At 44.3% G+C, this 23203-nt stretch overlaps 1 protein-coding gene across 4 annotated transcripts in view; it reads left to right on the top strand.

The window, feature by feature from the left end:
• plxna2 (plexin A2) overlaps positions 1-23203 on the top strand; it is a 574692-nt gene that overhangs the window by 385383 nt on the left and 166106 nt on the right. For all 4 annotated transcript variants that reach the window (XM_073030937.1, XM_073030940.1, XM_073030939.1 and 1 more), the window contains 2 exons: positions 3029-3125; positions 7596-7786. In XM_073030937.1, coding sequence (XP_072887038.1) covers positions 3029-3125; positions 7596-7786 — 288 coding nt within the window. The remainder of the gene's footprint in view (positions 1-3028; positions 3126-7595; positions 7787-23203) is intronic.

Genomic DNA, 23203 nt, shown 5'->3' with positions numbered 1-23203 from the left:
TAGAAGGGGGGAGGGGAGGAAATTTTTTAAGCGGAAGGAGAAATCGATATTCATGCCATCAGGTTGGAACGTACCCAGACTGACTATAAAATATTGTTCCTCCACCCTGAGGGTGGCCTCATCTTGGCACAAGAGGAGGTCATGTATCAACATGTCAGAATGGGAATGGAAATCAGAATTAAAATGTTTGGCCACTGGGAAGTTCCAGTTTTGACAGAAGGTATTGTTCATGGTTCATGGACAACTTCTGAAAACTTCAGAGAGCAAGATGCAATTGCTAAAATGTTGAATGTGGCTCCTGTACCTCCACCCGATGGTAGCGATGAGAAGACGGTACGTCCTGAATAGTGGGGAGGGTGGAGCTGGCTGAGTGCATATTCCTCTGTGGCTTCTTGCGATCTTGTGCATTGGAGGCTTCATACCAGGCAGTGATGCAGCCAGTTAAATTCCTTCCCACTGTCCTTTGGTGTCAGACCAAACTCCTAGTGAAGTGGAACTGTTGGTGTGCCTCCTTCATAACTGCGTCAATATGTTGGGCCCAAGATAGATCATGAGAGATGCTGCTCACCCCTCCTATCACTGACTCCTCAATGAGGGCTGGTGTGTGTGTCCTCCGGACTTTCATTGCATCAGAGAACGGAAGCAGACCTTTCAGCCCACTGTCTGTGCTGACCACCAACCGCACTATCCCTGATTCTCCTCACCTCCCTCAGATTCTACTCTTCACCTGCACACAAGGGGCAAATTACCCCAATCATTGCATCCTTGCAATCAACATCAGTAAGACCAAAGTACTGAATGTGGACTTCAAAAAGGGCAAGATGAGGGAACACATAGTCCTCATAGAGGGATCAGAAGTGGAGAGAGTGAGCAATTTCAAGTTCCTGCGTGACAACATTTCTGAGTATCTAACCTGGACCCAACATATTGATGAAGGAATGGCAGTGGCTATATTTTATTAGGAGCTTGAGAGGATTTGGTATGTCATGAAAAACACTCAAAAAATGTCTACAGATATACTGTAGAGAACATTCTAACTGGCTTCATCACCATCTGGTGTGGGTGTGTGGTAGGGAGGCAGGGGGGTGGCAGCCACAACACAGGATCAAAGTACGATGCAGAGAGTTGTAAACGTAGTCAGCTCCATCGTGAGCACTAGATTCTGTAGCACCCAGGGCATCTTCAAAGAGCGATGCCTTCAAAAGGCAGACCCCATCACCCAGGTCATGCCTTGTTCTCATCAGGGAGGAGGGACAAAAGCCTGAAGGCACACACTCAGTGATTCAGCAACAGCTTCTTCCCCTCTGCCATCTGATTTCTAAATGGATGTTGAATCCATGAACACCACCTCACTATTTTTTTATTTCTATATATAATGTATATAATTCACAGTAATTTTTATCTCTATTATTACGTATTGCAGTGGACTATTGACAACAGAAGTGTCAAATATATTAAATACACGCACGTGGAAATACTTTCAAACTTATTTACATTTGAGAAAATGTCTAATAATTTCTTCAGGCACCAAGTTGAGGATGGGAGTAACACCGTAAGATATAGATATAGGAGCAAAATCGGGCCATTTGGCCCAGCGAACCTGCTCCGCCATTACATCACAGCTGATCCATTCTCCCTGTCAGTCGAAAGCTTCTGCTTTCTCCCTGTATCCCTTCATGCCCTGACTAGTCAAGAATCTATCAGCCTCTGCCATCAATATATCCCATGGCTTTACCTCCACGGCCATCTGTGACAATAAATTCCACAGATTTATCACTCTCTGGCTAAAGAAATTCCTCCTCATCTCCATTCTAAAACAACGCTCCTCTTTTCTGAGGCTGTGTCTTATGGTCTTAAACTTCTCCACCATAGCAAACATCCTCTCCATATCCTCTCTATTGAGGCTTTTCAACCTTCAATAGGTTTCAATTAGGTCCCCCCCCCAACCCATTTTTCTGGATACCAGTGAGTACAGCAGGCCCAGAGCCATCAGACGCTCACCATGTGACAACCCTTCCATCCCAGAATCATTTTTGTAAAGCTCCCTTGAACCCTCTCCAATGTCAGCACAAGGGGCCCAAAGCTGCTCACAATTCTCCAAGTGAGGCCTCACCAGTGTTTTATAAAGCCTCAACATTACATCCTTGCTTTTATAGTCTAGTCCTCTCAAAATGAATGCTGAAACCACACTGGCCTTCTTCACTACTGACTCAACCTGCAATTTAACCTTTAGGGAAGTCAAGGTGTCAAACCTGGAAAACTGATCTAAAGGCAGCTGTTCCTCAGCAGGTCCAGAAGAAGTGTGATCCATACTGAAGTTAGCTCATCAGTAAAGTCCAGGCTGACAGCTGCTGATAACTGTTTTCTCTTATTATTGTGTTGCGTCCTGCTGGTCTGAAGGACACAGGGAGAGGACGCATCTGGTAATGTCCAGGTAATGTTCTGTTTCACAGGCAGCCATAACAGGAGGATGCAGTTCCCACCTCTGTGTCCCTGTATTCCCATGGCAAGGACTTTCTATTCATCTAATCCTCTGTTCTGCTGCCAGTGAAATTGATTCTGATCAAATGAGCAGTTGGGCAGGGAGGGACAGCGCCTCGTGGCCTGGGGTATTGGGACTGATGTGCGTGTGGCGGGCCTGTCCAAGTGTAACAGGATTGGACTCTTCCGATTGGTCAGGTCAGGTAGGACCATCCAGATGTAATGGGACTAGGCTGCTTTGCAAGGCAGAACAGATTGGTTTAAATCTCAGTTGCCATAACAACAGTGTCATGCCACCACATTGCTGGGTCTTTGAAATACAGGGAACACGTGGAGTTGCTTCAGTGCGTCCTATTCCAGCAGATTATGTTTAATCTCTGGCCTTTCACTGAAGCCATTGGGTAGGACAAGAGGAGGACATTTCAGTGAGGATTTCTCACCTCTCTTACCACAGCTGGGTTGGTTCAGGGTGTGAACAGCAGGGTAGTTAACCTAGATGTTTAGCAAACCATGGTTCTAACCTCTGCATGTGTAACTCCTGTTTCAGTATCACTATGACGCAGTGGACCTCAGTGACCTGCTAATCGAATTTGCAGTGGTGTGGAACGGAAACTTCATCATTGACAACCCAGCAAATATCAAAGGTATAAATGCACCAGTTTTAGCAGAGTATGGTGGACCTCCTGGGACCCAGGGCCCATTTCTTCCGGCCTCCAAGCCAAGCTTATATCCTGACATTGACCTAAACTTGGAGAATGCACAGGCTGGCCCATCTGTGGCCAACAGTGCTGACCTGGGGTGGAATATTGAGTTTTACATCCGATGGAGTAGAACTTTCACACTGGGTAATGGATTGAAAAGTGACAGATGGAATTTAATGCAGAGAAGTGTGAAGTGTTGCACTTTGGGAAGACAAACTAGGGTAGGACTTACACAGGTAGAACATAGGGATCTGGGAATACAGATCCATAATTCCTTGAAAGTGTCATCACAAGAAGATAGGTTGTAAAGAGAGCTTAAAGTACTGAGTACAAGAAGTGAGATAACACACACAAAATGCTGGTGGAATGCAGCAGGCCAGGCAGCATCTATAAGGAGAAGCATTGTCAACATTTCGGGCCGAGACCCTTCATCAGAACTAACTGAAAGGAAAGATACTACCTTTCCTTTCAGTTAGTCCTGACGAAGGGTCTCGGCCTGAAACGTCGACAGCGCTTCTCCTTATAGACGCTGCCTGGCCTGCTGTGTTCCACCAGCATTTTGTGTGTGTTGTTTGAATTTCCAGCATCTGCAGATTTCCTCGTGTTTGCACAGGAAGTGAGATGTTATGTTGAAGTTGTAGAATATATTAGTGAGGACAAATTTAGAATATTGTGTGCAGTTCTCGTCACCTACCTATAGAAAAGATATCAATAAGCTCAAAAGAGTCCAGAGAAAATTTACACAGATGTTGCTAAGTTTGAGGATGTGAGTTATAGGGAAAGGTCAAGTTGGGTAGGACTTTATTACGTAGAGAGTAGGAGAATGAGGGGAGATTTGACAGGGATGTTCAGAAACTCTTCTCCCTCCTGCCATCTGGCAAAAGGCACCGAAGCACTCGGGCTCTCACGGCCAGACTGTACAACAGTTTCTTCCCCCAAGCTATCAGACTCCTCAATACCCAGAGTCTAGACTGACATCTACATCATTTATTATTATATTGTAGTTTGTCCTCTACTGTGCCTATTGTCTTGTTTATTAATTATTGTACTGCCCTGCACTGTTTTATGTAGTCCTGTGCAGGTCTGGAGTCTAGTGCAGTTTTTATGTTGTTTTATGTAGTCTAGTGTAGCCTTGTGTTGTCTCACACAGTCTAGTGTAGTTTTGTGTTGTTTTATGTAGCACCAGGGTCCTGGAGGAACGTTGTTTTGTTTTTACTGTGTACTGTACCAGCAGTTTGTGGTTGAAATGACAATAAACTTGACTTGAATTATGAGGAGTATAGATAGGGTGAATGCAAGCAGGTATTTTCCACTGAGATTGGGTGGGATTACAACCAGAGGTCATGGGTGAAAGGTTTAACTCACTTCAGTAACTGCTCCACACACAAAATGCTGGAGGAACTCAGCAGACCAGGCTGCATCTAAGGAAAAGAGTACAGTTGATGTTTCGGGCCGAAACCCTTCAGCGGGAACAGATTTACCAGGATGCTGCCTGGATTAGATAGTGTGGATAGGCTGAGCGAGCTGGGGCTTTTCTCTTTACAGTGAAGGAGAATGAGGGGCAACTTGATAGAGGTGTACAACCTAAAAAGCAAAGGTTGAGTCCACTTTTTCCCAGGGCAGAAATGACTAATACAAGGGGGAATAATTTTATGGAGATTGGAGGAAAGTATAGGGAGGATATAAGAGGTAGGTTTTTTACACAAAGAATGGTGGGTGTGTGGAATGCCTTGGGGTAGAGGCAGATACATTAGGGACAATCTTAGATAGACACATGGATGATAGAAACCTGGCGGGAAGGGTTAGATCGATCTAAGAGTAGGTTATAAGGTCGGCACAACATCACGGGCTGAAGGGCCTGTACTGTGCTGTAATGTACTATGTTCTGAATAATCAGCCTGAATTATTAGTGGTGGATTCAGGCTTGCTGCAGATGATGTGCATGTCTTGAGTTACTGAGCAGGCTTCACATTGTTCCACAATCAGAAACCTGCTGTTTCCTCCAGATTTTAACAGACGCCCCGCTATTAGATATCATTAAACCCGATTCCTTCCCTATCGAGATGAGCTTTTGCAGTTTGAAAGAGCTGGTAAGTATTAAGCTTCACAATTGCACAATCCACTCTGAAAGTGCGGAGGCAATCAGGCTGACGATTGTGCTAATGCGATTGGCGGGGAGGTTTCCTTTTGTGCCGTGCTGCCTTCGGAGGCTGTGATCATTCCTGCTCTTTTCAGTGGTGATGCACAGGCGAGGACTGCTCGTGATTGGAAGCCCAGTGGTGGGGGCTGTGATATCAGGAAGCATCTCACCGTCCTTCGTAGGAATCGTTGCAGTACGTTTGTGCACTGAAAGCTGCATTGGGGGGAATGGGATGATGGGAGTCGCTCTAAAACCAGAAGACAGAGGGGCACAATTTGGCCGTTCAGCCCATCAAGTCTCCTCTGCTATTTACTTATTTTGAGATACAGGCCCATTTGGGCCAATGTGCCCCACCACCCAACAGCCCTACGATTTAACCCTAGTCTGATCACAATGACAAATTAACCCACTGACCACTCCGTCTTTCGACTGTGGGAGGAAACTGGAACACCCAAGGGAAACCCATGCGCTCATGGGAAGCACGTAGAAACCTCTTACGGAGGGTGTCGGATTTGAACTCTGAAGTTCGATGCCCCAAGCGGTAATAGCATCGCCCTAACCACTACGCTACCGTGGTTCTCAGATGACTTGGCCTCCACAGCGGTCTGTGGCAATGAATCACACAGATCCTCCACCTTCTGGCTAAAGAACAACTTCTTCATCTCTGTCCTAAAGGGAAGGTCTTGTTATCTGAGGCTGTGCCCTCCGGTCCGAGACTATCCCACTATTGAAATCATCCTCTCCACGTCCAGTCCTTGTTATCTGCTCTTTTGTATCTATGAATCCATGAGGTTAGTCCTGTGCCCTATTTTGAATTTATTGAATAATGTTTTAGGTTATCTTCTGCTTCCACCATTGGTCTGAAGATACAAAAGCATGAGAACGTGTTCCACCTGACACAAGTACAGCTTCTATGCTGCTTTTAGTAGCTTCTTGATCTGACCTCTTGTGCAATATAGATGAACTCTTGATCTATCTCATCCTTAACCCCATCCACTTCCCCTCAAGAACCTTCTGATCTCTGCCTTAAGTATACCCAGAGACTTGGCCTCCACTGCCCCCTGTGGCAATGAATTCCACAGATTCACCATCGTCTGGCTAAAGAAATTCCTCCTCATCTCTGTTCTTAGATTCTCCTCCATATGAAGTTGTCCCCTCTGGTCTTAAACTTCCCCAGTAGTGGAAGCATCAAGAATCATAGAAAACCTACAGTACAATACAAGCCCTTCGGCCCATAAAGCTGAGCCGAACATGTCCTGGCTTGAGAAATTACCTAGGGTTACCCATAGCCCTCTATTTTTCTAAGCTCCATGTACCTTTCCAGGAGTCTCTTAAAAGACCCTATCGTGTCCGCCTCCATCACAATTGCCAGCAGCCCATTCCATGCATTCACCACTCTCTGCGTAAAAAAACTTACCCTTGATATCTCCTCTGTACCTACTCCCCAGCACCTTAAACCTGTGTCCTCTTGTGCTAGCCATTTCAGCCCTGAGGAAAAGCCTCTGACTATCCACACGATCAATGTTTCTCATCATCTTATACACCTCTATCAGGTCACCTCTCATCATCCGTCACTCCATGAAGAAAAGGCCGAGCTCACTCAACCTATTCTCATAAGGCACGTTCCCCAATCCAGGCAACATCCTTGTAAATCTCCTCTGCTCCCTTTCTATAGTTTCCACATCAGAGGGCTAACAGTCAGCCAACAGTGAAGGTTCAGTTCAATGTGATGGGGCACAGATGGTCTGATTGAGCAATGTTTAATCTTAATCTAGCTATTTTCTAACCAACATCTGCAGACAATAGGACAGGCACATGGATGTATTAAAACTGGGGGTGGGGGGGGCCCGATAGTGTAGTGGTTAGCACGGCGCTTTACGGTACTGGCAACCCATTCCCGCCACTGCCTGTAAAGAGTTTGTACATTCTCCCAGTGACTGAGTGGGCTTCCTCCCACAGTCCTAAAATAAACCATCTGGTAGGTTAATTGGTCATTGGAAATTGTGATTAGGCTGTGGTTAAATCAGGCAGTGCAGCTCAAAGGCTTAGTCTGCACCATATCCCAGTAAAATAAAAAAATGTATTAAAAAATAGAGGACTATGGGCTGTGTAGGAGAGATGGGTTAGCTTGATTGTTGAGTAGTTTTATAAAGGTCAGAAAAGCATTGTAGGCTGGAGGGTTTGTACTGTTTGATGTTGTAAGTTGTGTTTGGGATGTTAAGAGAAGATGTTGGCTGCACAGGCGGTCTAATGCGTGTACCCTGTGTCTGCAGTGCACCTGTACAAGTGTGATGCCCTGAGGGAGAGCTGCGGTCTCTGCCTGAAGGCCAACCAGAAGTTCGAGTGCGGCTGGTGCCAGTCCAAGCAGCGCTGTAGCCTGCGGAAACACTGCCCCACCTTCACTTCGCAGTGGCTGCACTTAACCAGTAACAACGTCAAGTGCTCCAACCCTCGCATCACGCAGGTAAGTGGCAGCAACACCGGCTCTCTGCGCAGCTGGCTGACAGGCTGATGTTATATACCTGTGTGCACAGACCACGTTCGTGGAATAACAGCAGAGAATTCGCTCCAGGCAAATTATGCAGTCTGACATGAAACTTGCAATGTAATGTAATGCCCAATTTCCCTTGCTTCTGTCTTTCTGCTATTTAGTTAAAGGAAGCTGTCAGCTTTCAAAAAATATGGGACAGTCTGTTGATGAAATCCCACTAGTGTGCCAGACAGTTTGTCTGTGGGTTGCTTCAAGCTCTGTAATAACCTGGTGTAGTGATTCAAGCCTTCCATTCTGATCTGCATGTCGGTTCACACCTTGTCTGATCAGCCAGTTGTGAGCTCTTGCGTTGGCCCCACTTATTCTGCTCTAATGCACAAACTTTAATTAAACTCTGTTCAAGGTGGAAAATCTAATTAGGTCAAATTGATTGGCTCATTATATAAATGTAGTTTGAACAACCTTACAGAAGGTAACTCTGTAGTCACCACCGGGGCACCTATTTTAATCGACCCATCGCACAAACATATTTTTTTAAAAAAGTAAACATTTCGTTCTTGACATCAAAATAATTTTCATCGTAGCTTCAGTGCTGAAGCATTTTTGTGGTGAGGGTTAACGTTGCAAAAGATGTTTGACTTTCAAGTCCTAGCTTATGTTTATAGATCTCCCCAGTATTTGCTACAAGGCAAAGAGTCGAAACTGAAGACAAAAGCACAGTCAAGATACTGGGTCAAAGTCTTTGCAAGTTCAGTCTCCAGCAAGTTCGTCTAATAATCAAAAGATGTTCATTTTTGATGATATTCCTTGCAATAATTCTAGTCTATGCACACTTTGTGTGTGTGTGTGTGTGTGTGTGTGTGTGTGTGTGTGTGTGTTTGTATTTGTGCTGGTGTGCTCCAGAATTTGTGTCCAACATACTGAAATTCGTTTGCAGCATCCTAGTGTGGGCACGGAGACACGTGCACAAGCTTTCATTTGCAAAGGAATTAATTGCCATGCAAGTAATTGTCATTTTAAAGTCAAAGTTGAGATTATTGTCCCAGTCACAGGTACATCCGTGTACAGATACAATGCAAAGCTTTCTTGCAACAGCATCAGGGACGCAACATACATAAGAAATAAAAACAAGTTTTACAAGAAAAAACACAATTAGCACAAAAAATAAGTAGTTGAAACTGATCACAGTGTTGCTATCCTCAGGAAGTGATTGGTTCAAGAACAGAATAGTTGTAGCTGTTCTTGAACCTGGTGGTGTGGAACTTCAGGCCTGATGGTAGCTTTGAGAAGATGGCATGGCCCGGATGATGGGGATATTGCTTTCTTGAGGCAGCACCTCCTGTAGATACTGCCACTAATGGGGAGGGAGGTACTGGGCTGAGTACAAGACTCTGTATCTTACATTCCTACACCAGACGATGGTGCAACCAGTCAGGATCCTTTCAACAGGACTTCTGTGGAAGTTTGTTAGAGAGTTTGGTGACAAGCCAAGCCTCCTTATCATTATCATTGTTATGTGCTGTGTCGTATGGTCATAGTCTTTCTATGACCCTGATTGGTCTTGGCAAATATTTCTGCAGAAGTGGTTTACCATTGCCCTTCTTCTGGGCAGTGTCTTTACAAGACGGGTGACCCCAGCCATTATCAGTACTCTTCAGAGATTGTCTGCCTGGTGTCAGTAGTCGTATAACCAGGACCTGTGACCCTGATCGAGGGGCTAAGCAGGTGCTACACCTTGTCCAAGGGTGACCTCCTGCAAAATAGCAGAGGGAAGGAGTGCCCTACATTACCTTTTGTTGAAATGTATCTCCACCCACCACCCAAACTGTAGCAACAGGTAATTAAAAAGTGTCCACGGAATGTAGACTAGCACATCTTCGCCTTCCAGAAATGAAGAACCAGCTCTCTAGTGTTACAGACGCTGAGGGATTGTTGTTGTGGCACCACTCAGCCTGGTGACGTATCCCACTCCCGTACACTAACTCATCGCCACCTGCGTTCTATGTCCAAGAAGAACAGTGTCATCGGTGAATTTGTACAGCATCTGGTATGAGTCCACGCAGTCACGTGCATTAATCAGACAGCATTCGGAGTATTGTGAGCAGTTTTGGGCTCCATATCCAGGCAAGGATGTGCTGGCATTGCAGAGGTTCCAGAGGACGTTTATGAGAATGTTCCTGGAAATGGGCGGCACAGTAGTATAGTGGTTAGCACAACACTTTACAGTACCGGTGACCTGGGTTCAATTCCCACCACTGCCTGTAAGGAGTTTGTACGTTCCCCCCGTTTCCTCCAGGTGCTCTGGTTTCCTCCCACAGTCCAAAGACGTATCGGGTGGGTTAACTGGTCATTGTAAATTGTCCTTGTGTTAAATCGGGGGTTGCTGGACAATGTGGTTGGAAGGGCCAGAAGGGCCAGTTCCACACTGTATCTCAATGAATGAATGAGTGAATTAATGTATGAGGAGGGTTTGATGCCTCTGGACCTGTACTTTGAGACTATGTGTTGAACACTGGATTCTGACTGTGACCGTTCTTCATCCAGGGTTAATACCAGTTGTTCAGCTCCTGCTGTCCATCAACTTGCACAAAGTTCTCTCCCGTGCACCCCTAACAACTTCCTGTATCTCCTCTGGCTACGTGCTTGACAGTCGGAATTCTGTGCCTTGTGCAAAATTGGCTTAAAGTGTGCTGTAAGTACGGTTCTGCGACTGCAGTCTGTCCAGCTGGTTCACAAGTAAACCAGGCTGTTCCAGCACAGACTTCTTAGTCAGCCGTTACTCAACTCACCTACAACTTTCCTGAGTTATGGGTCTTTTTAAATGTCAAAGAACACCAGTAATTCACTGCCATGGACAGACGTTTTCTGCAAATCAATTAAACACATAACTGATTAATCAAGAGATCCGGTGTCAGGCAATAACTGTCTATCTCTGTCAATATCCTCATTATTTTTAGTGCAAATCTCGAATTATTAGAGTACCGAAAAATCAAGTGTACAGTTGGTTTGATAGATAGTCCACATACAATAATCTAGGATGCATTAATCTTCATCAATAAAACACACACTAAGGTTCAGTTTGCCATGGACATTTGCAGCGATTTTTTTTAATGATAAACAGTGTGTTGTTAGCTTTTCCACCTGCTTATCCTCCTTTGGGATTTACTGTGAGTTATGATGAAAGGTGTTCCCTTCATTAAGGATAAAAATGAGTAAATCCAGATTGTATGAAGCCCACTGAAATCAACGGACAAAAGCAAATACCGTTTGAAAAGATTTACGCAGTCTTTTACTGAATTGTAGAAAGCACATGTTGGCTGTATGGTTATTGGGGAATACTGGAAATCCAAGGTCTTCACCGTCATCATTATGTGCCGTATCATATGATGTAGGTGAACATGACAGGGCCCTGGTGAGACCCCACCTGGAGTATTGTGTGCAGTTTTGGTCTCCAAATTTGGGGAAGGACATTCTTGCTATTGAGGGAGTGCAGCGTAGGTTCACATGGTTAATTCCCAGAATGGCGCGACTGTCATATGTTGAACGATTGGAGCGACTGGGCTTGTATACAGTGGAATTTAGAAGGAATAGAGGGGATCTAATTGAAACATATAAGATTATTAAAGGATTGGACACGCTGGAGGCAGGAAGCATGTTCCCGCTGATGGGTGAGTCCAGAACTAGAGGCCACAGTTTAAGAATAAGGGGTAGGCCATTTAGAACAGAGATGCGGAAAAACTTTTTCACCCAGAGAGTGGTGGATATGTGGAATGCTCTGCCCCAGAAGGCAGTGGAGGCCAAGTCTCTGGATGCATTCAAGAGAGAGTTAGATAGAGCTCTTATAGATAGCAGGGTCAAGGGATATGGGGAGAGGGCAGGAACAGGGTACTGATTGTGTATGATCAGCCATGATCACAGTGAAAGGTGGTGCTGGCTAGAAGGGCCGAATGGCCTACTCCTGCATCTACTGTCTATTGTCTATATGACTGTTCTTAGCAAGTTTTTGGTACAGTCACTGACAATGGATGATTTAATTGTCAGGATGTTACACTGGGGTACAGTCCCATTGACAATGGGCGTTTTAATTGTGTCAGGATTTGACACTGGGTTACAGTCACTGACAACAGGTGCTCTAATTCAGTGTCACGGTTCAACTTCATGGTACAGTCACATTGACAATAGGCAAATTAATTCAGTGACAAGATTTGGATGTTACTGGTAAGGCCAACCATTGGTGCCCATCCCTGATTGTACAGGACAAGCTGGAGATGAGGCTTGAAATGGGGCAGTCCATGGGGCGGAGGCCCATGGTGGGTATGCGGTGTAGATATGTGCTGGAGGCTCATAGTGGATGTGTCCTGGAGGTATGTGCAGTGTCGGTGCTCCAACACTGCTGGTGGAGATGGAGATCCAGGATTTAGACCCAGTCATGTTGAGGGGCGAGTGATGGATTTCTAATGGAGACCTCCCCCAGTGGGGCCTCTATCTTGCTAACGCCACTCTGCACTGCTTGTCCTGCCTTACACAGCCATCTGCAGGTTTCCAGGGGGACTCCGTCTCCCGGAATTTCCCTCCTTGGACTGAATCAGATCTGCAATCAGAATCAGGTTTATTATCACTGACATAGAGTAGGTCATGAAACTTGTTGTTTTGTGACAGCAGTACAGAGCAACACATAAAATATACTATAAATATTGTAAATAAGAAACATATATATTGAAATAAATACGTAATGCAAAAAGAAAGCAAAAATAATGAGGTATTGTTCTCCTGAAGTCCTGACTTTGAGCCCATGAAGCAGTGATGATCTCCTGGAAATATGAGCTCCATTAGGACAGTAACAAAGGATTCTCTCTGTTCCTGGAGGAACATAAAGAAACTGCGCCGTAGCATTCATTGCTGAGGTATTGATCAAGTCCCATTCTCTTTTCACGTCACATCACAGAGGGTCCCCGGTGCAGTTTCAATGTTCTGGAGACGCACACTCGACATTTGAGGAACAGCTTCTTCCCTTCCACCATCAGCTTTCTGAACTGCCCCCAAATCCATGAGTACTACCTCTTTATGTGCTACTTAATTATATTATTTAATTAATGTAGCATAGTAATTAAAAATAAGTTCTACACTGTACGCCGCAAAACATCGAACATAGAGCATTACAGCTCAGTACAGGTCCTTCAGCGCACGATGTTGCGCCACCATTTTAACCTACTCTAAGACAAATCTAACCCTTCCCTCTCACTTAGCCCTCTGTTTTTCTATCATCCCTGTGTGTATCTAGGTGCTTTTTAAATGTCTCTAAAGTATCTGACACCCTGCCTTCTGACCCTGACCCTGGACCGAGTCCAAGTGGAGGTTCCACTCTCCCTGCTGGTGCACTGCTGTATCAACACTCAGAATAAATCTAGAAGATCAGAGCTAGCAAGCTCAGTCAAAGCCTTACACTGCTTCACATTATTGAAGATTACATTAACCTGTCTTCTGGTGACTAATGTTTTAATCTAGAGTTGGACTAATAGGAAGTGTAGTAATCCCTTTATCATGCTGATCGACTTTCACTACCTATTGTTCAGTATAATTTTGCTTCATAGAAACATAGAGCATAGAAAACCTACAGCACAATACAACCCCTTCAGCCCACAATGCTGTGCCAAACATGTACTTAAGATGATCATACATTGCAGGGTGATTTAGAACATGGAATGTCACAGCACAATACAGGCCATTCAGCCCACAATATTGTGCCGACCCTTTAACTACTTGAAGATCAAGATTCAGGATTTCAAGTTTATTTATTACATCAAAACATACAGAGAAATGAGTTACTTGTTTTAACGTCCTCAGTCTAACCCTTCCCTCCGACATAGCCATCCAGTTTTTCTATTATATACAAGAGTTTCTTAAATGTCCCCAATGTATCTGCCTCTGTCACCACCCCGGCAAGGTGTTCCACGTGCTCCCCACTCGCTGTGTAAAAAAAAATCTACCTCGGACATGCCCCCCCATGATTTCCTGCAACCACCTTAAAAATGTGCCCCTCTGGTATTAGCCATTTCTGCCCTAGGGAAAGTCTCTGACTGCCCACTCAGTCTATGCCTCTTAATCACCTTGCACACCTCTACCAAGTCGCCTTGAGAAACAACAAATTTCACGACATATGCCAGTGGTGATAAATCTGATTCTGATTCCTGCCCGCAGATTCTCCCCTTCCTGATATATAATTCTCTCCAACTCTGATATTCCTTATCCCTTCCCATTCCAGTCCTGATCTAAACCACTCTGGAGTCTCCTTGTCTCCATGTCACTATTCTCTCGTCCAGCCCTATAACCCTCGAAACCATCATCTTTGCAATCCTCTAATCTGGCTGCTTGAAAATCCCCAGTAGTGAAATCACTCCAGGTGGACTGGGCCCCAAACTCTGGACTTCTTTCCCTAACCCCTTCACTTCTGGACACGTCTCACTCTGAAACTCCTTGACACCTCCCCCTTTTGCCATCACTGAGGCTCCTTCTCGGACTTCCGTGTACACCACCTTCTCAGCTTGTGTAACAGCTGTCCTGTGAAGTGTCTCGGACATCTTGCTCTGACGTAAGCAGTCTACAAACAGATGATACCGCTACAGCTTCCACGATTGAATGCTGACTGGCCAAAAATAAATGGAAAGTGTACTCGTTCTTGGGTTTGCTGTCACAGTTTGATCTGGGAAGGGCAAATGATAAAGTTCAAATACATTTATTATCAAAGTATATATACTATATACAATCTTGAGATTTGTCTCCTTACAGGCAGCCACAAAACAAAGAAACCCAAAAGAACCCGTTTAAAAAAAACCATCAAACACCCAATGTGCCCAGAGAGAGAAAAAACAAATAGCACAAACAATAAAAGTAAGCAAATAACATTCAGAACTGAAGTTCACGAAAGTGAGTCCACAGACACGAGGCCTGTCATTACTGAAGTTGATTCAGGAGCAGAATTAGATGCTTGTGCTACGAATTGAAGAAGTCCGGCTCATTTGCAATTGATGCATGGGATCAGACTGGGCAGGATAATGAGAAGTGGAACAAAAGCAGTCTAATTCCACAAGATACCTTGTTTGTATGGAAGGAACTAACCAGAATTAGAATCAGGTTTAATATCACCAGCATATGTTGAGAAACTTGTTCTTATGCAACAGCAGTACATTGCAATACATAATAATAAAAAAACTAAAGTTGCAGTAAGTATATATGTATTTTAAAAAGTTAAATTATATAAGTAATGCAACAAGAGAGAAAAAAAACTAATGGGGTAGTGTTCAAGGGTTCAAAATCCATTCAGAAATCTGATGGCAAAGGGCAAGACACTGTTCCTGAATTGCTGAGGGTGTGTCTTCAGGCTCTGTACCTCCTTCCTGATGGTAGCACTGAGAAGAGGGTATGTCCTGGGTGATAGGGGTCATCTTCTTGAGGCATCGCTTCTTTAAGATGTCCTGGATGCTGGGGAAGCAAGTTCCCATGATGGTACTGACTGAGTTTATCACTCTCTGCAGCTTATTTCAGTCCTTTGCAGTGGCCATCCCATACTAGGTGGTAATGCAGGTAGTTCGAACGCTCTCCACAGTACATCTGTGGAAATTTGTGAGTGTCTTTAGTGACATCCCAAATCCCTTCAAACTCCTAATGAAGTATAGCTGCTGTCATGCCTTCCTTGTAACTGCATCAATATATTGATCCCAGGATAGATCCTCAGAGACATCAACACCCAGGAACTTGAAATAGCTGCTCTTTCCACTGCTGATCTCTCGGTGAGGGCTAGTGGGTGTTCCCTTCACTTATCCTTTCTGAAGTTCACAATCAATTCTTTAGTCTTACTGACGTTGGTGTTTCTGCGCCAACACTCAACCAGCTGATCTATCTCGCTCATGTACGCTAGACGCCAGGAACAGAGTCCCAGAGTTCTCCTACAGAAAATCCCACTGTTCCAGCTCCCACTCAGGTGGGGGGTCGCTCTATTATCATTGGAAATGCTAATTCATTTTGAGGTTTTTATTCCACTAAATGATTACATGTTATTTAATATAGATTTAAAATGTTTAACAGATGGAAAAATTCACAAAGCATTTTGCCTGCAAAACATTAATCTCAGGGTTGCATATGATGACATATATGTACTCTGATAATAAATTTACTTTGACCTTGATCTGCTTAATATGATTCATTTACAATCTGGAGCTTTGTTTAATGAAATCCAGCAGTTGTTTGTGACCGTTGGAATGTTAAAGGCAAAAGATCAAAGATTAGCTTTCTTTGTCACATAGAAACATTGGAATATAAAGTGAAACATGTTGTTTGTGTTAATGACCAACATAGTCCAAGGATTGTGTTGGGAGCTGCCCACAAGTGTCACCAGGCTTCCAGCACCAACAAGGCATGCTGACAATTTTCTAAACCCAACCCATATGTCTTTGGAACATGGGAGAAAACCAGAGCACCTGGAGGAAGAACATTCAGGTTCTCTACAGACAGTGGGGAAACTGAATTGACGGTGATCACTGCTGCTGTAAAGCTCTGCACTAACTGCTGAGCTACCGTACACGTCTATTTGTTGCACTGTCTGCTCGAGCCTTTAGGGAGCCCATTGCATTCCCATTCTGGGTCAGTCTAACCCAGCAGAACCTTGGCTGGGTGATTGAGGCACTTGATCTAGATTTCATTTTCCAGTTGTCTTAGCTTTCACCTTTGGCAGCTCATTTGTTTGTTCTTATTTTAAGAATTTTTGGTAGCTTTGAGATTTTTCTCTGAACTCCCAAACACTCAATCTCAGGCTGACAGGCAGTCGTGTTGCTCAACTGTGCAAATGCAGATCATGGCAGTCCCTAGTTCTCCAAGTGACAAAATCGAGAAAGACAAGTTGATGTACTGACGGATAAAAGCAGAATTTCTGTCACTTCCTGCCTATATCTGACTTTTAACTAAGTTAAAAATTTGCCTACGCAAACTGTTTCTTTTCATTACCAAACATCTACACAAATGATTTTAATAAAATGATAATATTGAGAAAGTTTAGGCAAGAAAATTGACATGGGGGACATTGCAGCAGAGATTCACCATGATAGATTTGTCAGTGATGATCTCAACTGAGAAAAACTCCGGTTATGCAGCAAAAAGGGGTTTTATATTAAAATGAACACAATAGACATCTGTGGCAGCTCAGAGAAATTGTATGCTCCTGATGAAAGGGAAAAATTACTCAATTTTTACAGTCTTGTGGTCACGTCTTCTTGTCAATCTCTGCAGTAGTCTATAAACAAGGAGCGTTTGATGGCTCTGGGCCTGTACTTGCTGGAGCTCAGAGGAATGAGGATGAAATCTCATTGAAATCTATTGAATATTGAATGGCCTAGATAGAGTGGATGTGGGGGTCGAGGTCCAGAGGGCACAGTGTCAGAATAGAGGGATGTCCCTTTAGAATGGAGATGAGGAGGAATTTTTTTAGCCGGAGAGTGGTGGATCTGTGGAATTCATTGCCACGGACTGCTGTGGAGACTATCAATGGGTATGTTTAAAGTGGAGTTTGATAGGTTCTTGATCGGTAAGGGTGTTAAGGGTAACAGGGAGAAAGCAGAAGACTGGGCTTTTAAAGGATAATTAATCAGCTATGATGGAATAGCGGACCAGACTCAATACGCCAGATGGCCTTATTTTGCTCCTATACCTTATAGTCTGCCGGAAAGCAACATTCTTTAAACTCAAGTCTGCCGGCGAAACCAGGAATGGATGATTAGGAGGTGTGTGCACCTTGACCTCATGTTCACGAAAGGCCCAAGGACAGTTATCAGTGAGCAGTCGACAGCTTTCCTCGAATGCTTTCTGTGAAACATTGTCATGAACAGTGATCTGCGCAATTTGTCTGGGAGAAGGCAAGAGAATGGGATTGGGAGGGATAATGAATCAGCCATTTTATGGTATTATGGCTGTTCAGAATCAGAATCAGGTTTATTATCACTGGCATGTGTCGTGACATTTGTTAACTTAGCAGCAGCAGTTCAATGCAATACGTAATCTAGAAGCAAGAAAAAAATAATAATAGTAATAAATAAATAAGTAAATCAATTACAGTATATGTATATTGAATAGATTAAAAATCATGCAGAAAACAGAAATAATATATATTAAAAAAGTGAGGTAGTGTTCAAGGGTTCAATATGCATTTAGGAGTCGGATGGCAGAGGAGAAGAAGCTATTACCGAATCACTGAGTGTGTGTCTTCAGGCTTCTGTACCTCCTCCCTGATGGTTACAGTGAGAAAAGGGCATGCCCTGGGTGCTGGAGGTCCTTAATAATGGACGCTGCCTTTCTGAGACACCGCTCCTTAAAGATGTCCTGGGTACTTTGTAGGCAAAGACGGAGCCGACTAGATTTACAACCCTCTGCAGCTTCTTCATAACCAGCGGAGATGAAACTAGTTAATTCAAAGTTCAAAGCAAATTCATTATCAATGTGCATTTATGTCATCATATCCAACCCTGAGATTCATATTCTTGTGGGCATACTCAATATATCTATAGAATAATAACCATAACAGAATCAATGAAATACTACCCAACTAGGGCATTCAACCAGAGTGCAAGAAGACAACAAATTGTGCAAATACAAAATAAATAAGCAAACAAACAAGCAAGCAAGCAAGCAATAAATATTGAGAGCATGAAACAACGAGGATTTGAAATTGAGTCCATAGTCCTGCCGAAGGGTTTTGGCCTGAAACGTCAACTGTTTACCTTTTTCTCAGATGCTCCATGGCCTGCTGAGTTCTTCCAGGATTTTGTGTGTGTTCCATAGGTTGTGGGAACGTATCAATGATGGGGCATGAAGTTGAGTGAAGTTATCGCCTTTGGTTCAAAAGCCTGATGCTTGAGGGGTAATAACTGTCCCTGAACCTGGTGGTGTGAGTCCTGAGGCTCCTGTACCCTCTTCCTGATGGCAGCAATCAGAAGAGAGCATGTCCTGGGTAGTAGGGATAACTGGTGATGGACGCTACTTTCCTGCGGCAGCCTTTCATGTAGATGTGCTGAATGGTGGGGAGGGCTTTACCCATGAGGGGCTGGGTGATGATCACTGGTTTCCAGAGATCATTAAGCCAATAAGTAAATCACAGTGAACTCTGAAGAAAAAGAATGAGAATTCTGGAAGCAACAGTGGTATTGCAACAAGCAAAGTGATAGGGGAATTGATTATAAGTGGAGCGGAGAGAGCTTTATGCAAACACAAGCAAGGTTCTTGAGTGAGGCATTGCCTCCCTGGTGCCAGAGTTGGGAACCTTGCAGAGAGGCTGCAGGATATTCTAAATGAAGAGGAGAAACAGCAGGAAGTCATAGTCCACGATGAGAGGGGCAAGATCCTAACACGAATTTAGAGAGCTGGGTCCGAGATTAAAATTCAAAGTAAATTTAAAGAGCAGGATCTCCAAACACCATACCCCCTGAGTTATTCCTGGTGCCTCGTGCTCGTGAATGTAAGAAAAGGGAGATGGATCAGGTGAATTTATTAGAGGAATGTTGGATAATTTTAAATCTCAAGGGCTTTGTGGTAGTACAGGGGAAGGCAATAAATTAACGCAGAATAAAGCGTTACAGAAAAGTGCAAGGCCATAACAAGGTAGCCGAGAGGTCAGTAGTTCATCTTTAACATAGAACAGATCTCTCCTAGACTTTTATAGCAGTGGGATAAGTGAGGTGCTGTCCTTAAGCCTCGGGGTGCGAATATTCAAGCTTTGGTATTTCCTGCCCATTAGAATTTGGGGAGAAAAGAGAGCTCCTGTGGTGACTTTGGTGGAGAAGAGAATTCTTCAATGCATGGCATTATTGAATTAAATTGACTTTATTACTTACGTCCTTTATATACATGAGGAGTAAAAATCTTTATGTTATGTCTCCATCTAACTGTGCAATGTACAATTTATAGTAATTTATAATAAATAATATGTACAACAATATAACATAGAAATACAGTAGTGTCAGCATGAGTTAATCAGTCTGATGGTCTGGTGGAAGAAGCTGTCCCAGAGCCTGTTGGTCCTGGCTTTTATGCTGTGGTACCGTGTCCCGGATGGCAGCAGCTGGAATAGATTGTGGTTGGAGTGACTCCGGTTCTCAATGATCCTTTGGGCCCTTTTTACACACCTGTCCTTATAAATGTCCTGAATCATGGGAGGTTCACAACTACAGATGCGCTGGGCTGTCTGCATCACTCTCTGCAGAGTCCTGCGATTGAGGGAAGTACAGTTCCCATACCAGTTAGTGGTGCAGCCAGTCAAGATGCTCTCAATTGTGCCCCTGTAAAAAGTTCTTAGGATCTGGGGGCCCACACCAAACTTCTTCAACCATCTGAGGTGAAAGAGGTGCTGTTGTGCCTTTTTCACCACACAGTCGGTATGTATAGACCATGTGAGATCCTCAGTGATGTTTATGCTGAGGAACTTAAAGCTGCTCACCTTCTCAACCCCGTATCCATTGATGTCAATAGGGGTTAGCCTGTCTCAATTCCTCCTGTAGTCCAAAACCAGCTCCTTTGTTTTTGCAACATTGAGGGAGAGGTTGTTTTCTTGACACCACAGTGTCAGGGTGATAACTTCTTCTCTGTAGGCTGCCTCGTTATTATTTGAGATTAGGCCAATCGTTGAGGTGTTACTGGCTGAGTTCCATAGATGTTGCTGAATCTGGTTTGTTTGATGTGAAGATCCCTATTCCTGCTTTGTGTAATGTCGAGATTGTTGGTCTTGGTGAACGTAATGTGAAGGCCCTTGTTCCTGATGTGTAGAATGTAGAGATTGATGGTCTGGGAGTGTGTGAAGTGAAGGCCCTTGTTCCTGATGTGTAGAACGTAGAGATTGATGGTCTGGGAGTGTGTGAAGTGAAGGCCCTTGTTCCTGATATGTAGAACGTAGAGGTTGTTGGTCTGGGAGTGTGTGAAGTGAAGGCCCTTGTTCCTGATGTGTAGAACGTAGAGATTGATGGTCTGGGAGTGTGTGAAGTGAAGGCCCTTGTTCCTGATATGTAGAACGTAGAGGTTGTTGGTCTGGGAGTGTGTGAAGTGAAGGCCCTTGATCCTGATGTGTAGAACGTAGAGGTTGTTGGTCTGGGAGTGTGTGAAGTGAAGGCCCTTGTTCCTGATATGTAGAACGTAGAGGTTGTTGGTCTGGGAGTGTGTGAAGTGAAGGCCCTTGTTCCTGATGTGTAGAACGTAGAGGTTGTTGGTCTGGGAGTGTGTGAAGTGAAGGCCCTTGATCCTGGTGTGTAGAACGTAGAGGTTGATGGTCTGGGAGTGTGTGAAGTGAAGGCCCTTGTTCCTGATGTGAAGAACGTAGAGGTTGTTGGTCTGGGAGTGTGTGAAGTGAAGGCCCTTGATCCTGGTGTGTAGAACGTAGAGGTTGATGGTCTGGGAGTGTGTGAAGTGAAGGCCCTTGTTCCTGATGTGAAGAACGTAGAGGTTGTTGGTCTGGGAGTGTGTGAAGTGAAGGCCCTTGATCCTGGTGTGTAGAACGTAGAGGTTGTTGGTCTGGGAGTGTGTGAAGTGAAGGCCCTTGTTCCTGATGTGTAGAACGTAGAGGTTGTTGGTCTGGGAGTGTGTGAAGTGAAGGCCCTTGATCCTGGTGTGTAGAACGTAGAGGTTGTTGGTCTGTGAGTGTGTGAAGTGAAGGCCCTTGATCCTGGTGTGTAGAACGTAGAGGTTGATGGTCTGGGAGTGTGTGAAGTGAAGGCCCTTGTTCCTGATGTGTAGAACGTAGAGGTTGTTGGTCTGGGAGTGTGTGAAGTGAAGGCCCTTGATCCTGGTGTGTAGAACGTAGAGGTTGTTGGTCTGGGAGTGTGTGAAGTGAAGGCCCTTGTTCCTGATGTGTAGAACGTAGAGGTTGTTGGTCTGGGAATGTGTGAAGTGAAGGCCCTTGATCCTGGTGTGTAGAACGTAGAGGTTGTTGGTCTGGGAGTGTAATGTGAAGGTCCCTGTTTCTAGTGTATGTGATGTGAACATTTCAAAGTTCCTGATGCTTGTCAGCCGCACTTGGAAGCATCCTCCGCCCATCCATCCATTTACACAGCAAATGTTTGCAGGAACTGTACACCAGAAGTACATTGGGCGACAAGCCTAGTGGTTCTCCAGAAACATCAAGAGCCTCCAAGCTTGGTGCACATTCATCAGACTCTACTTGCTTATTAATTCATGAAACTGACAATATGGCTTTTTAAGATACAGAACAGCCAGTGTAAAGCCCTGAGGGTGGGGAGCATTTACTAACCACCTGGACATATGAGAACCTGCTTGTTTGTCAGCTTTTGCTCGCCTGTAAGTCCAGCGCTGGAAGTCCAAAGGGAGAGAGCAGTCAAGTTCACTCAGCAGTTCCTGCTACCTACCAGCTGATGGTCTCTTGGTTACCATAGCTTTCACCTCTGCTGGACACACACACTGAAGTGACCCAGTCATGAGTGGCCAGGAGTGAGATAAGTTCAATTTCCACCATCCAGGGCAAGCTCTTTTCACACTGCTGCCATCAGGCAGAAGGTACAAGAGCCTCACGACTTGCACCACCAGGTTCAAGAACAGTTACCACCCCTCAGCCACCAGGCTCTTGAATAGAAGGAGATAACTACACTCGCTTGCCCCATCATTGAACTATTCCTACAGCCAGTGATCCCACTTTAAGAACTCTTAATCTCATTACCTCGTGTTCTCGTTATTTATTGCTATTTATATATATTTACATTTGCACAGTTTGTTGTCTTCTGCACTCTGGTTGATCTTTCATTGATCCTGTTATAGTTACTATTCTATAGATTTGCCGAGTATACCCACAGGAAAATGAGTCTCAGGGTTGCATATGGTGACATATATGTACTTTGATAATAAAATTTACGTTGAATTTTCAAGTTTAATTTTCATTCAGTCAAACACATGAATAGAGCCAAATGAAGCAGTGTTTATCCAGGGCCAAGGTGCAAAACAGGGTACCATTGGCACACACCTATCACAGGATGTAGGAGGCAAAACTTCCCTGTTATCTCCAGCTATTGGTTTCTGCCACTGTTCAATATTTGTTCAATAATGAATAGCTGTAGGTAGTATCTGACATTACCAATTGTTCTTTCTTCGGGGAAGTGATTGGAACTTGCTGACAACAGGGCAAATCTGAGTGTGCTGTGATGGGCTGCTGACATCGCTGCTGAACACAGCAGCAATTTACTCTTCTCTGAGGGCACTCTGCATAAATTCTCCACTGTTTATTGTTGAGCCATTAGCAGTGTCGTCAGAGGGGCGTATTTAAAGAAAGCGCAGTTGAACCTGTGGAGATTTTTCTGGTTTATCTGACAGAGTGTTGTAGCTCATTAAAGAAATCTGTCAGAATGATGTAGGGCC

This window comes from Hemitrygon akajei, chromosome 27, assembly GCF_048418815.1.
Source record: "Hemitrygon akajei chromosome 27, sHemAka1.3, whole genome shotgun sequence".
In the NCBI taxonomy this organism is placed as follows: Eukaryota; Metazoa; Chordata; class Chondrichthyes; order Myliobatiformes; family Dasyatidae; genus Hemitrygon; species Hemitrygon akajei.
Note: the sequence above shows the minus strand (reverse complement) of the source record. Positions and strands in the feature narration are given on the sequence as shown.